This window comes from Zonotrichia leucophrys, chromosome 2 (genome assembly GCF_028769735.1).
Source record: "Zonotrichia leucophrys gambelii isolate GWCS_2022_RI chromosome 2, RI_Zleu_2.0, whole genome shotgun sequence".
NCBI lineage: Eukaryota > Metazoa > Chordata > Aves > Passeriformes > Passerellidae > Zonotrichia > Zonotrichia leucophrys.
Genome location: NC_088171.1, coordinates 106,573,469 through 106,589,151, shown reverse-complemented (window position 1 = coordinate 106,589,151; position 15,683 = coordinate 106,573,469). Strand labels below are relative to the sequence as shown.

At 42.9% G+C, this 15,683-nt stretch overlaps 1 protein-coding gene across 3 annotated transcripts in view; it reads left to right on the top strand.

The window, feature by feature from the left end:
- Positions 1-4,086: 4,086 nt before the first annotated feature.
- The window catches only part of ANKRD29 (ankyrin repeat domain 29), a 34,339-nt gene continuing 22,742 nt past the window's right edge, over positions 4,087-15,683 (top strand). Inside the window, exons 1-3 of one of the 3 annotated variants that reach the window (XM_064705974.1) lie at positions 4,087-4,224; positions 9,911-10,021; positions 11,738-11,836. In XM_064705974.1, the coding sequence (XP_064562044.1) occupies positions 4,204-4,224; positions 9,911-10,021; positions 11,738-11,836 (231 nt within the window). In that variant the 5' untranslated portion in view covers positions 4,087-4,203. Of the gene's footprint in view, positions 4,225-4,405; positions 4,484-9,910; positions 10,022-11,737; positions 11,837-15,683 lie in introns of those variants that run through there. The other 2 variants (XM_064705976.1, XM_064705975.1) reach the window with 2 other exon arrangements.

Below are 15,683 nucleotides of genomic sequence, written 5' to 3'. Positions count from 1 at the left end.
CACAGCACAGTGCAGGATTTAGTCAAGATCAAGAATTATTTCAGCAACATAAAGAGTCCAAAGATTGAGAAAGAGACAAAAGTTTTAGAGCTGCTCTCTTACTGTGTGCTGGTATTGAATGTTGCTGACAAAAACTGATGTGCAAAAACCTTAGGCTGATGGTTTCAAAAGTAGTTTTTGTCTTGGTGTCATCATTTTGAGTTACAAGGCAAAAATCCATAAGGAAGACAAACCGAGAAGTTATTTTTAAATATTTTGGCACAAAAGGCTTGCCCAGGCTCACACAGGAGGTCACAGGCAGAAACATACACAGTCATCTAAGAGGCAATGATCCAGGATTTTGAAATCATGCAGAGAGAACTAGAGTAGTAAATAGCATCTATACCTTTAGCAAAATAGAAAGAGAATTTGCTATTCATGGTAGTCAGGCTTATTACAGTTGTTGTCTGGGTAAAATCAGGCTTCAAAATTTGTAAGGGAAACTGCTGAAGATTGCTCCATTTTACATTTTAAATTACCTTTTTTTTCAGAGTTTGGATAAAATAATTTATTTCTAGAAAAAAATAGAAACCTATTTACATTTTAAAAATATTTAAATAACTAAATGTTAATGGAAGCAAATGTCCAAGGAGAGAAGACAATGCAGATACAGCTGAAATCAAAGATATTATACTAAGATCTCCACCATTTGCAAAGCTTCAGAAAAAAAAGTAAATTACAATCAGAGAATAAATGTCATGGACCTTCATCAATGATTTTTATACAGGTGATATTGAAAGCAAAAGCATTGACATTATTGACATACAGCCATATGGGAAATGACAAAAGCTATTGCAGAAACATATTTGTCAATGCAATATCTTCTGAGTTACACAGATGCAGTTATGTGGCACACCCTGCAGTAAAGAGCTCTGGAGTCTGGAATATGGCAGGCAAATTTAAAAACAGGTTTTTGAGATGGGGGCAGAATCCCATGTCACAGTTCACTGAAATTACAAAACACCCATTGACCGTCTTACCTGCTGAAATGTATTTATCCATTTCCGTATACAGCAGGCAAACTTATATTGCTGTCTATTCACATTTCTAAATGGGTATTTGTTTATTTATTGCTGTTTTTTAAAGCAGATAGAAATTAATGTCATATTTGCATAGAAAAATTGTAGAGGTTTAGATTATAATCTCTGAAGGAATTTTTTTTAACCCAAAATTTGTGCTATTTCTCTTAATCATCCATATATAGATGTGCTTGAACTGTGCTGGCTCAGATAAGGTTTTTTTGTGACTTACACAGAATGGTTGGATCAACTTTTAAATGCAATAAGTTAATTTGTTCCTGCAATTCATCTTAGGTAGCCTTCATATTTGAACAAAACAACATGACTCAGGACATTTGAAATAATCACTGTGATGAAATACTAGGTGAGAGGAATGCAGCCTCCTGCCCTGCAGATGCATTCTGCCAAGCAGCTAACAAATCCCAACCAGTCCGAGTATCTTGCAATCTTAAATATTGTGCCAAGACTAAAGAATAGAGATGTGCAGCCCTAAAACACAGTATTCCCATGATGGTAACAGGCATGGAGTTTGCAGGGCCTTGGGAACTGAGGCTTGCCAGGTTTGCTCTTTTTAAACTTTTCTTGACCTCCCTCAATTTTGTTTTACATGGCTTATCTCTAACAGCAGCTTTTCTAATTGAAATGAGAATTAGTTCAGTTGTAATATGGAGCTGCAGACCAGTGAAAAAAGAGTTAGAGGTAAAAGCATGTTAGCAAATGTATAAAACTGAATTATGCAGATCCTAGGGGGAAGAAGAAGTCATTAACATGAACATCATAGTCCCTTAAATGACCAATTCCAGGTGCTACAGCTCACCATAACATCACAAACTACCATCACCGGAATGAAACCACCAACTCCAGGACCTAGCAGAGCAGGGGAAAGGTAAAGATAATATCCAAAAAAGGAGAAAAACCTAGGAAGCTTTTAAGTTTTAACTGTAATGTTATTAATATTGATTTTTTTTTCTCTGTTTAGACATCTTTCTTTTTCTTTTTCTGCTGTAATTACATCTGCTCTAGTAATGATTCTTATATTAGACTGTTAAGATTCAGTTATAATAATTACAAATTCTTGGGTTCATTCATACATACATATATATACACACACACACACATATATGAGGTGCGTGTCCTCTGTGCCCACAAACAAGTGTAACAATAGGCAGACATCTGCATCAAAAACTATTGTTTCTCTGTGCTTTCTGGGATAAACTTTCAAAGGACCATTAAAAAGGAGCATAATTTATGTATGTATTTCTGTATTCAACTGTTCTGACAAATTATTGTACCTAAATATGAAAACAGAAAAGTCACAGGAGACCACGTGCAACTGAAAATAGGTGCAATTTCAAATTTTGTGAAGATATTAAGAAAAGTGCTTTACATTTTTTCCCCCAACACCCAAGATAAATACAGACCCCAAAAAACTATATTGCTTTCATCTCCTTTTTTGTTGTTCATCGAAAGAATTCTTTGGGGTTTTTTTGGTCATGAAATTTAATATTTGGGCTGATGAAAGTGAAAAGTTTGGTATGTTATTCACAATAGATTGAATAAACACAGGGATTTTCCAAGGGTGAGGTAGGGAATGTGTACGAATCACTCTTTCAGTGGACAGTCATCACTGTGCAACTGGATTCAGAGCAAGGATGACTCTCAACTCTGCAATCTGCTGAATTTATTCTGTATTTTTAAGTTTAAGAGGAAATCTGAGTGATCATCCCGGATCGTATGATCTCAGTAATTAAGGTTCACACCAGGCCATGCGTTCTGAGATGAGCTGGTGCTATTAGCAGCTTTCATCTGCCTGCCTCCCGTTTGTTTTACTGTATGCACAGATGCACAGATGAACATTGCCTCAGGAAAAAGATCTGCAGGAACCCCTTCACTTGCAGATTTGTAGAATAAGCCATTTGGATCTCAGCACAAGTATTTGCTCTCAATGCACACGCATAATTTTCTCGTGAATGGGATTTATGTGTGCACATCAAAAGAGGAAAATCCCTAAGGGCTCAGTTTAAACCAACAATAGCAAAGATATTCAGGAATCTCTCACCAGAGCATGCCCTGCTTTGCCTACTTTATATCACGAAGACTTTGAATGAAATCTGTGGCAGCCAGGCAAAACAGGACATGAATTGGCTTTATGACTGTTCATTTTTAAAGGCATACAATTAAGCCCTTAAGAATTTACTGGCTTCCTAATGAGAGCACATCAGCTGTGAGAGATAATGTTGGTGATAGCTGGATGGAGGCAAGGTGAAGGAACACTCACCTCCACCACACATTTTGGTGGCAGCACTGTGGCTGTGCCCAGAACAGCACCTCTTAACAGGGTTTGCTTAGCTATGAAGGGAAGAGGCTGTGAAATACAAAAGTGGTGTTATGGAGGCATAGCATTATGGTGGCATTAGCACCGTGATGAGGATAGGGCTGGGGTGAAGGCGCTTGGGGTCTGTACTATTCCAGTGCTATTCCTGAGCTACAGAGGCCTGATCCAAAAGTCTAAACCAGAGGCAGAGTCCTGTGGGTCCCTCACCCTGGGCGCTGGCTTCTCAGGATGCTGCTGGAGCAGGGGCCGACTTTAAATAATACTAATACTATAACTAATAACAACAACAACGACAGAACAATAACAATTATGCAACGAAAACAGCAATAACACACAATTTCCTGTAATTATCTAAAATTATATGCTGATATAATTAGTATGTGTTCGAATGCAATTGATTCTGTTATAATCTAATATAACCTGTTCTGCTAAGTAATAATAATAATAAGGAGAAGAGGAACAAATATTATGGTGATGGCATAGTACTAATACTAATACTAATACTATTATTATTATTATTAATAATAATAATAATAATAATAATAATAGTAGTAGTAGTAGTAAATACCCAAATACTGCCTTCCCGCCCCCAAAAGAACCTTTGAAGAGCAGGAGTAGCCGGCACCCCCTGAGCACCAGGTGCTGCTGCGGAGGGAGGCGCCGGCCCCGCGCCCCGCCCCGGCCCCGCGCAGCCCCGGGCGCGGAGCGGTGCGGGCCGAGCCGAGCCGAGCCGAGCCGGGCCGAGCCGAGCCGCGCGGGCGAGCGGGCGGGCGGGCGCGGAGCGGAGCGGGGCGGAGGCGGAGCGCTGCGATGTGCAGGATGTCCTTCAAGGTGAGCCGGGCGCCTCAAGGGGAGAGGGGCGGGGGGATGCGCCTTTGGGTTCCCGCTTTGCGCTGGTCGTGCCGGCAGCCCGTGGAGCGCTCTGTCGTGTCCGTGGACTTGGGGGTTGATTTGTTTTATTTTTTTATGGAAAATGGTATAGGGCGAAAGGAAGGAAAGCAGTAACGTCTTCCCGGGCTTTGGGTGCCCCGGGAGTGCTGCGGTGGCCACGGATGGAGCGGGCGATTTCACAGCTGACAGCCCCTAAAGGGTGCGTGCCTTGTGTTACATAAACTGCGAGCTCCGCGGAGCTTTACTTTGGCCCTGGGGTGGTCGGGCTCCGTGCTGTGGGTTTTGGTGCAGTCAGGAGCCTCCTCCTCACTTTTGCGACCATCTCTGCTGGTTGTGTAATAGTTAGGAGGCAGTCTTCATCCGTGCTCTTCCTTTCAGGCTGTGGTGGCCACTGAAGCCAGACTGTTTCGTTCCCTTTGCCAGATGTGATTCCTGCCACTTTTTGTACTTCTTCCATCCAAACCCACGTAAAAGCAGTAATTTCAAAAGATTGCCTTAAAGAAGTTTTTTTTAATCTAAGGACAGGATTAATAAGATTATTTGGCAAAGAGGGAAGCAAGCAGCAATTTACTAATGATGTTAGTAGATAATATTTATGATGGATCATCTTCTCTGTTATGCACTTTCTGGATGTTGTGCTTGCCCTTCTCTTATTGATCAGCACCTCGGTGCCAGTCCTTTGCCATATCGCTTGTGTTGCATTTTTTGATTTGATGGATGCACTTGCCTCTCTCCTGTCAGGGTGTCTCCCTCCTGGAATGCTGGTGCTTCGGTGTCACCGTGTCAGTCCAATGGTGGCACAGCCGGTGATTCCCACCTGCAGTTAAAGCCCTCCTGTGGAGGCAGCAGAGAACCTTTGCTCCAGGGGCAGCTCATCTCACACTTGGTAGTGAAATCATAGAGTGCCTTGGTTGCAAGGGACCTTAAAGACCATCATGTTCCAGCCCTCTGCCATAAGCAGGGACACCTTCCACCAGACCAGTGGCTCAAAGCCCCATCCAGCCTAACTGTGGACACTTCTAGGGATGGAGCATCCACAGCTTCTCTGGGCAACTTCTTCCAATGCCTCACCACCTTCAGAGTAAAGAAATCTCTTCCTAATATCCACTCTGAAGCTACCCTCTTTCAGTTTAAAGACATTTGTCCTTATCCTTATCCCCACATGCCCTTATAAAAAGTCCCTCTCCTCTTGCAGGTCCCATTTAGCCACCGGAAAGCCGCTCTAAGGTCTCCTCAGAGCCTTCTCTTCTCCAGGCTGAACAACCTCAATTCCCTCAGCCTGTCTTCATAAGAGAGGCACTCGCATTATCATCTTCATGTTCCCCTTCTGGATTTGCTCCATCAGGTCCATATCCCTATGTTGGGGGCCCCAGAGGTGAACACAGTACTCCAGGTGTGGTCTCACCAGAGCAGAACTGAAAGAGAGAATCACTTTCCTCAACCTGCTGCTCTGGATTCTTTTGATGTAGCCCAGGATACACTTGATTTTCTGGACTGCAATCTCTGTGGTCATCCCCTTTTTGGTCCTGCATTGTTCTCACACCTAATTTCTTATTTTTCTTAGTTTTTCTGTATGTTTATTCTGTCTATGTGAGTTTTTTCCCACCTTCATTACTCACAAGCATCCACCCTAACAGCCCCATGTTCCTGGTGATGCCAGCTTCTTTTTCTTTCTTATCCTTGTTTATTTGACTTGTTCTTCAGGTCTTAATTTCTGTTCTATCCCTATCAGCTCCTTTTCTATGCCCTATTTCTCACATTGTATTCCCTCAAGTTTTCCTGTTCTAAGTAGCTGACTGCTTTCCCTTCCCTCTGAAGAACTGCAGACCGTACCTCCCTCTCTCCGTTTTCTCTCCCTTTCCTGTGACATTTTGTTTGGCATTTTCTCTTTCTCTCAGATCATGAACTTGGATTCTTACTCTTTGCCACTGGCTGTTCACATTTTCTGTCTTATTATCCTACTTACCCAAGTCATAGCATTTATCTTTCTTTCTCACACAAATATCCTCTCTTCTGCCACATTTTGCCTGACTAAAACATTTATATATAAAATCACCTTTCCTTTTTATCAGGATCCTTCATGTAGGATATATTGCTATCTAATAAAGAACTCTGCTCCTAAGATGCACTAGCCTTTTCCATCATGCTTGATCCTGATTTCCAGTTCTTCTTCTTTAAACTTTTTACTCAATACCTCCTTCCCATTAAGACTAGTTTGGAAACTAAAAAAAAAAAAAAAAGGAAATTTCTTGCATTTTGCCAGCAAAAGGAACAAGTCGGTGGGCAGACTAGCATTCTCTTTCCCCTTTATTTTCTTTCTCTTTGTCTATTGCCCCTTTTCTTTTCTCGGCAAGACCCCTGTTTAAGAACTGCACTCTTCCTCCTCAGCGCTCACCCCACTGTCACCTGCCCTTTCTCTGCAAACAGCAAATCAAAGGTAGGGCAGGGAGTAGGAGCTGGTGGTCACAGCATTTAAATTTTACTTTCTCCCTCAATATTCATGAAATTACTCAGATAGCTTAGCACAATTCATTTTTTTTCTGTATGCCTGCAGAGAAATGGTTTTGTCAGATTTTTAATATATATTTTCCTCTAGGCCATTTTTGAAAAAGTGTTATTTCTAATGTCAGTGCAGCATGAATATAATGCCAGCTTTCCATCTTTTGGCTCTCATAAAAGCAGACAAGCAATCAAAATTATTAGCACAGCCAGATTTTAAAATAATACTTTAGAGAACTTGATGAAGTGAAGGAACTTTTATCCTGAAAGTTGCTGATGCTGGTACAAGTGACATAATGAAACAAGCAATTTTCATGAAAGCTATTAGCTAATAATTTTCAAATGTTTATTACATTCTGCTCCCAGGCTGTCAGTGCTGAGGATCAGTTGTTTACTTTGAGGATGCTTTGGGAGCAGACTAGCTGTATGATAAGAATTATGTAAAAAATTTGTCCAATTAGTCTTTTGAAATTCAACATTGCCTCTCCCTAGGAAGTATCTGATGAGACATGACTGAGTTCATAACTGAACAACAGCAGTCACATCCTGCAGCTAGAAACCCATTTATTGCTAAAAAATAAGTCAATAAATTGGATTATTAACCCCAAAGTGCTGTTTTACATTTTGCCTACTAGTGATGTCAGTATTGCTGATGAAAATGAAGATCACAGAGATGTAGATCCAGAGATATGAACTGCCACACAGTACACAATGAGGCTGTATTGTAAGGTGCCCAGATCATCTGAATGATTTTGCATTTTCATTCACCTTAGCACATACCATAGCTCAGATTGGCATCTGATTTTTTTTAATCCAGTCACTGGATGGTTGATAGTCTGAGTGTGCTGTATACTCCACTTTTATGCAAGGGATCCCAAGCAACACAGGGGCACAAAGTGAAATAAAAGTGCTTAATAGGAGTCACTTCAAATGAGAAAAAACCTAGTTTTGTGTCCTTGGGGCACTGAAGAATTCTTCCATTGCTTGGGTCTGATCCAAAGTATAAGGACAACTCTGCTGGAGGGCTACTGGAGGACATACAGGAGAGAAAAAAGAGGTAGGAATTTATGACTCATAAGGCCAAAGACTTTGAAGTTCTCTGCTTCCCAAGCAGGGTCACACTGGACATTTAGTTCTCTTCTCATGTGAACTATTGAAAGCAGGTAAGGAGTTCCTGGATATGGATTCCAGTTCCTGCCTCCCTGACCAGTGAAAGTGGTGGTGTATGATGAGCTAGAATAAAATTCAGTCTGCTACTGTGCCCTTGTTGTTAAAACTGGGATGGATTAAGTAAATCTTTCCCTTTATGGATGTATTGCCATCCCTCTAAACTTCCTAAAACTTTAAGGGATAGTTTGGGACAATAAAAGATAAGGAATTTGATTGTCCCTTCTGCAAGGTCTAAACATAATTCTTTTGCAATAGCTTTCCAGTGAATATCATAATAACAAAGCCAATAAGATAATATTCCTAACTGCCAGCTCTGTAAATAAATATCTATCTAATAAATCAGAGCAGAAAAGGGCAACATGAGCCTCTGTGTGTTTAGGTCAATTGTTTGCTTTTACATAAAATTTTAGTAGTGGATCTAAGGGTAAAGATTGGAGGACACTATAGTGTTGCTAGCAAGGAGGGTATAAACGACTGTCTCTACTTTAATCAACATTATCTGCAGATACTTCAGGGAAATGCAACAGCTGTGAAAAGAAGATCAGAATTTAGCTTATTGTGCTTGATAAACCTTTCAGACTCCAAATCAGAATTTAGCTAATTGTGCTTGCTGAAATTTTCAGACTCCTGCCCCTGCGTGTGCTAGTACAAGAAATACCACCATCAATTTATAGGAAGTGATTTATAATTTATTAAATGGTTGGAATGTCTCTCATCTCAAACAGCTGCCAATTTTCCAACCTATTAATATTAAAAATGCAACCCATGGAAAGTGCTGTGACAGACCTGAGATAGATTCAGATTCATGATTCTTGTGTCTGCTTGTTTCTGCGAAGTTTATTGTCTTCATGTCAGTGAAGGCAGCAATTTAAACTGTGCTGCATATGTGCATTTTAATTATAGAGCATAGAACTATTGAATCCTGATTCCCTGCCACATTACATGTGCCCATTGACATTTAGACAAGATGTGCCTATGTCATTTCTGAAGCTGAATGATTTACTTTAATATCCACTCTGCACTCTCTTTGGGTTACCCTGAAGGCAAGATATCCTCACTGCAAAGCAATGTCCCTGGGTATCTTTAACTCTGCTTTGGTGTGACTGTTGGTGGTGTTTTACACCACTGTAGATGGTTTGGGGCCTTATTAAAAAATCAACAGCACGAGCCTGCTCTAGGATATGTACCATTGCCATCACAGTGTTTCCCTCCACACTTCACCCTTGACAGTGCTTACCCGTCAAGGCAGAATACTGGCAGCTGCCTGCATCAATTGGGTAAAGAGGGTAGGAGCAAAGTCCATGTCTTTCCTTTCTGTCCTTTCCATGTCTTTCCTTTCTGTCCTTTTCCTGTGCTGGAGCAGTCATCATTCACTCCTACCCAGGAGATGGTGCACATGCCCACAGTCCCAGGGTGTTAATTCCAGGCAGGAGGCAGAACAAGCAGTCTGGGAGATGCATGAGCAACACATTTCCTGTATTGGAACTTTGTGTGCAGAAAAGGAGGAGATGACAGAGAGCTAATCTGAAACCCAAGAGGATGTCCTGCAGCAGGACATGTCAGCAGGATGCTTCAGCCTAGCTGTGGCCAGCCCCACCACAGAAGCAGACAATACAGGCATCACTGAGCATGTTGTTTTCTGTGATGTTTCCCTGTGGATCTGGCCTAGCATCATCCTTTCTCATTACAGATCAATCTAAGAGACATAGGCTGCCATGGACACAGAGAAGACCTGAAATAACATGAGGAAGCACAGGAAGACTGGTCTCTTTAATTGCAAAAAGAAATTAAATTAGCTTCCTTTCCATGCTCTGAGCTTGAAAAATCAGCACACTAAGCTGAAACTTTCCTGGCTTGAATGCAGAATGTATGGGATGTGTATGCTTGCCCAGTGTATTTTCCTAAGTGATTTATTTCTGCTTTCTTTTTTTTTTTTCTTTTTCTTTTTTTCCACCAGAAAGAAACACCACTTGCCAATGCTGCATTTTGGGCTGCAAGAAAAGGAAACCTGGCTCTGCTCCAGCTGCTGCTGAACAGTGGGCGAGTAGATGTGGACTGCAAAGACAGCGTATGCACACAATGCACCTACAGCCCCAGCACTCATTTTGCATCACTTTCCATAGCCCACCATGCACAGGGTGTAGTAGGGATCTAACATGTAACATATGAATGTCTTGTGGTACTTCAGGGTGATTTAAAACCTTCTCCTGTCAGTAATCAAGCTTGAAACATAAGACAAAATAGTGTCTTGATTTACATCAGTGGCAAGGGGTTAAGAATTTGCCAGCACTAAAAAATGTGTCTTACACAGTTATTTGTGGTGCTGACATTACAAACACACATCCTAGCACCTCGGGCTTCCCTTTGCAAAGAAATGTCTTTGTAGTAATAGATCATGGCAAGGAGTTGGTTGAATTGAGCCCAGATAACAATGATTCTGTCAGCTAACAGACCTTCTCATAATTAGAACAACTGCTGGCCTCCTAAATTCTTCCTCCTCCACCCAATCTCTGGACTGGGCACCAACATGAAGGCACAAGATTGCCAAGCAAGAGGAGCCCAGACAAAGGACATATTTCATGGGAATTTCCACTGTAATTGACATGGGTTGAAATTAGTTTTGAGATAGAAATGGGTTGATAACACAGATAATGAGCAGGTCTTTCTATTCTGCCTACAACACATGGTGAGATAGTTGATTGTGCTAAGCTGAGTCAAAGAGCAAGGGGAAAAGGAGGGTGAGAAGTTCCAGGTTTTTTTTGTTTGGCATTGGGACTGACTGACACAGAGTCATGCTGGTGTTGGTAAGGATTGATGCCACTTCCAGCCCAAAACATGAATTTGCTGCAGCTTCTCTCACTTTGAATACCTTCAAAGTGTAAGAGATTTTCTAAGACCATTGACTTTAATGTATCTTTTCATTTTCATTTCATTTTTGCCCTGTAGGCAGGTATTTGTCCTACAGCACTTCTGGAGATGCTGCTATGACTGTCCTTCTGACAAGGGAGGGAAGGTTGTTCAAATAGAGGCTTGTAGTAAACAGGACAGAGATCAGTATGAAAAAATAAAGTCACTACTGTCCATTTTTTCTCAAAAAATGGCTAACTTTGGAAAAGGACTTTCACACTGCACTGCAATAATAATTGTATCAGACACACATTTTCTAGACTAAATTTTTTTTTACAATTAAGACCCCAGGTTTCTTTTTTGTAATGTCACCCATTCCTTCTTTAACTTGAGCTGTTGTGTGTGAATGGTTTTGAAGGATGTGTTTCATCCTTATGCATGTGGTTTCTGCATATTGTCCATACACTGCATACATATAAATCTTACTTCATTCACTGGAAGTGACCTTATAGTGTACTGAGGGAGTTGAACAAAGATTTCTGTACAGAAAGTTCTCTCTTATAATGTGAAGAGTCACTGAGTGAGTTTGCTCTCATTATTTGGATAGGGAATTGCTGTTCAAATCACCCAGCCCCTTCTCCTGACTATGACTCAGAATTCTGAGTGTCTCAGCTGAGTCACTCAGCTCCTGTGTCTGAGGTTATTCTTCTGGAAATGATGCAAAGAACTTTGGGATTCTCTGCTTAAAAAGAGAAAAAAAAAAAAGCTGTTTAGAAACGAAGCCCATTCTTTTTATACTTGTTGCACTTATTTTGGGACAATAAGGTATCATAAGCTCCCTCCAGCTTTTTGGCAGAGATGCTGTCTCATCCAGACAGTCTGATTCATTGCTGTAGGTGTCTGTTGAAGGTACTGACTTGTTTTTCCTTACTCCCAGCTTGGCACAACAGCTCTGATGGTAGCATCTTACTATGGCCACATAGATTGTGTACGGGAATTGGTGTTGCAAGGAGCAGATATCAATCTGCAGAGAGAGGTAGGATTCAAACAGGGCTTGATTAAGTGACTGCTGGTTTGTTGCAAATAATAAGAGTGTTGTCTGCTGCTTGTTGCCAATTGTTTCTTTATCACTTGCTGTATAGTGTATGTATAATATGTATAACAGGCTCTGTTCTGAGGACATCAGGGAATCAGAGATCTGGAGTTTACAAGAGAAAATCAGATGCCAGAGGTACATTTATAATAAGTCATGAAACATTTTCAGCACATATGGTTGGTGAGGGTCAGTTACATCTGGGATGTAACCCCCCAGGGTTATGCCATTTATGTATTTGCAGTTTTACTTTTTGGCACAACAGTTTACAGATCTCCAGATGGGATAAATAATAAGAAGACCTTCACCTTTTGATTTGCAGCCTGGTCATTAAAACAGAGTGGATGCCATTGCTATCACAGGGATTAGTTTTGACTCTGTATGTTTTGGAGTTTCTGCCTTTTAGTCTGAGCCAACTCATCTCTAGCAGTCACACAGCTTTATCATCTGTACCCTTCCCTGCATCTCTGCTTGGCATTCAAGGCATGTCTTGCACCATGACATCAGCATGGAAGGGACATCAGCAACTGATTTTTTTGGGAAATTGCCTTTCACTCATACTCCATGCAGACAGCTGTAAGTATTGCAGTTGCTCTGCATGTTGACTGCTCAAAGAGCAGAATTGCTCTGGGACAATCACTGGTTTTAAGAGAAGAGGAGTGTAAGGAGGGCCTGAAATTACATGGGGTGGTGGCAGGTTGTGCAGGATAGCAGTGTGCTCATTGCTCAAACAGTACAAGCCAAGGTTTCTTACTTTCCTTGGTTACCTGGAACCAGAGCTTTAATCTCATGCTGACATCTGCAAGTTACTGAGTCAGTGAATGCCCTGGTTGATGATGTAGGTGCCTTTGCACTTACTGGCCTAAACTTGCTCTAACCATGACCGCCGGTGTCTCCCAGTGGGGTCCTGTTCTAACAAAACATGGACTTAAATACGTCCCTTCCCTTAGGTAAACATTGCTTGGAAAGAAGCAACAAAAGAAAAAGTTCAGAACAGTTTTATGGAGCTGCTCTTGATTATTGTCCGGTTTATCTTCCCCCGAAAGGTTGTGGTGGTTCGTGGTCCGTCCAGGGACGCCAATATGTCAGGTTTATCTCGGCTGTTTGAGGGGCCTGGAGAGCCCGGAGGTGGCCTTGGTGCACCCGCGTGTCAAAGGACGAGAAGAGGCTTCAGTTCTTCTTTCTGGTTTTATGTTTATTAATTGTTTATCTAAAAGATGTTCTTTCAGCTCAACAGAGATCCGCACAGCAGTCAGCCATGGGCACACAGCGTCTGCCCTCTGGGCAGCCACGTATCTTTATACCCTTTGCTACGTGTACAATATTTATCATTTTTCCCCAATACCATCTATTCTTATAACTCGGTGTACTCTTAGTAATAACCAATAGAAAGGTGCCACCGTGGCCAAAGAAGATGGAGGAGAGGAGGAAGAAGGAGGAGGACAGGACACACCCCAATTCCTCCATCTTACTCCTCTAAACCCCCCTGTACATAAATCTTAAACCCTGTTTCTCACCCTCTAATTAGCTAATCTTTCCACCCTTCACCCCGGTGAGGCCCTGTGAAGCCCTCATCCTTGTCGTCTCCTGTGTAGGGTTAAAGTCCAGCTACCAGACACTTCTGGCAACATTCCAGGACTCCCGAGACCCCCAAGCTGGTCTCGGAGGCTCAGCATCTCAGGGCTGAGATTTTGAGATCCGACATCTCCCCCTTCTGTTTGCCCCAAGAAAACCTCTTTTACAATCCGATTCATGGTATCTGGGACGACATGGATGAGGACTAGGAAAACTATTACAACATAAAATCCTAAACTATTAAAACATAAAATCCTACCCTTCAAATTCTTCTCCAAATGGGAGAAATGTCAAAGAAATCTGCCCTTAAAATTCCTCTCCAAATGGGAGAAATGTCAAAGAAATCTACCAGCTGATCAATATATGATCCTTTGTCAGTTTTCCCTATAATAGGTAAATTTACTCCATTGCCTATTGCAATTCAAGACTTTAAGGAGAAAACCTCCCAGTCTTTCGTTCTTATACAGAAATATTCAAGACCCCAAAGAGAAAAACCCCCCCAGAGTCTTTCGTTCCTCTTGTTTCTCTTCTGAGTTGTCCTTTGCAGTCTGAGTCCCGACTTTTGTCTGAGTATTCGTTTCTTCTTCTATCTTGTTGAGGAAAATCGCTGGATAGTTGCAGACTTGTTACGAAATGATGTTGTAGCTCTGCTGAACCGACCTGGCATGTCGTGCACTCAGGGGTTACCTAGTCTTTGATTCAACTGACAATAGGGTTAGAAAACACACAAGCCTCCCCAGGAGGGGAGAGGCTTAGGCACCCGAGGGTTTTTACCAAAGGCACCAAGTCTGGAGAGGGCCCCTCCTCGCCTGAGACGTCACCGGGGGTCTGGCCCGCCCCCGCCCGCGCTCGGCGCATGCGTGCTTTCCGAGCTGCTCTGTGTCTCTCCCGAGGTAATTTTTTTCTCTCCCTTTTTCTTCCGCCTCTGAATTTTCCCCCCTCGGTCTGCCCCTGACTGTCTCCTCCTCCTCCGACGCTGTGTGTGTGTGTGGCCTTTCGTCAGCGTGTGCGGCCGTCCCGCCGGCACCCGCGCCCGCCGCGACTCGCACCGGGTTTTTTTTTTTTTTTTTTTTTTTTTTTTTTTTTTTTTTTTTTTTTTTTGCGTCACAACCGCGCGCCCCCAGCGTCTCACGCAGCTTTTCTGGGATTGCGCAATTTCCCCCATGCCGCTGCATGGGTCAGACGCCCCGGCTTTGGTTTGTGGCTTCTCCCCCCCGGGTTTTTTGCGAGTTTTGCCCGCCGTGCGCGTTTCTACTGCCTTGCCGGCCCCCGGGGCCGCTGCACCCCCCGGCTCTGAGCTTAGCAAAGCCGTATCTGAACACGCGTCTTTTGTTTTTTCTTCAGCCGCGCTCCCGCCTGCTCCGCCGCCGCGTGGCTGCCGCGAAAAAGCGCCTCCCCCGATCCCTTTTTCTTCCCCCCCTGCTCTCCCCCCTCGGTCCTGAGTCCTCCATGCTCTCTGGACTTTTTGGACGCTTTTTGGGAGTTTCTCAGGGTTTCTGGGTTTTGGGACCGGGTGTTTTAATAATATTTCTTGCTCTTTTTTTTCCAAGAGCATTTTTCACTCGGCCTTTTAAGGCCAGAGCTAATTTTTTCTTTCCTGGAGCCTTGCTCCCCTCTCTCTTTCAGAGAGTCCCCCCCCGGACGTCTGGTGCGTCTCGGGGGTCTACCTTCCTGGCCTTTTAAGGCCAGAGCTAATTTTTTCCGGAGTCTTGCATTGCTCCCCCCTCTTTTGAGGGCCCCCCCCCGGACGTCTGGTGCGTCTCGGGGGTCTACTTTCCTGGCCTTTTAAGGCCAGAGCTAATTAATTTTTTGTATGTTTGTGTCACACCTTATAAGGTGGACAAAATTTCCCGTTGTTCCTGGGAAGGTGTGCCTCCCATGTTCTTATTTTCAGGCTTTCTTACCAAATCTGTCGCCAGAGCAGTCTGGACGTCTCGATCTGTCCAGCAGATCACGAGAGGTGGACCCAGGGCGCCTTCTGGTTCCAGTCCGGGCTGTTCTGCTACGAATTCTCTTCGGCAGAAACTGAGAGGTGGAATTCTCAGTGACTGCTGGTTTTTTGCAGTCTCTGCTGGCTTTTTTTCTCTTCTTCTCTCTCTTTTTCTTCAGGGCTTTGAAGGTGGTGGTGGCCCCCCCGAAAGGTTGTGGTGGTCAGAGCTCACCCAGTGGAAGCCAAATGTCCGGTTTATCTTCCCCCGAAAGGTTGTGGTGGTTC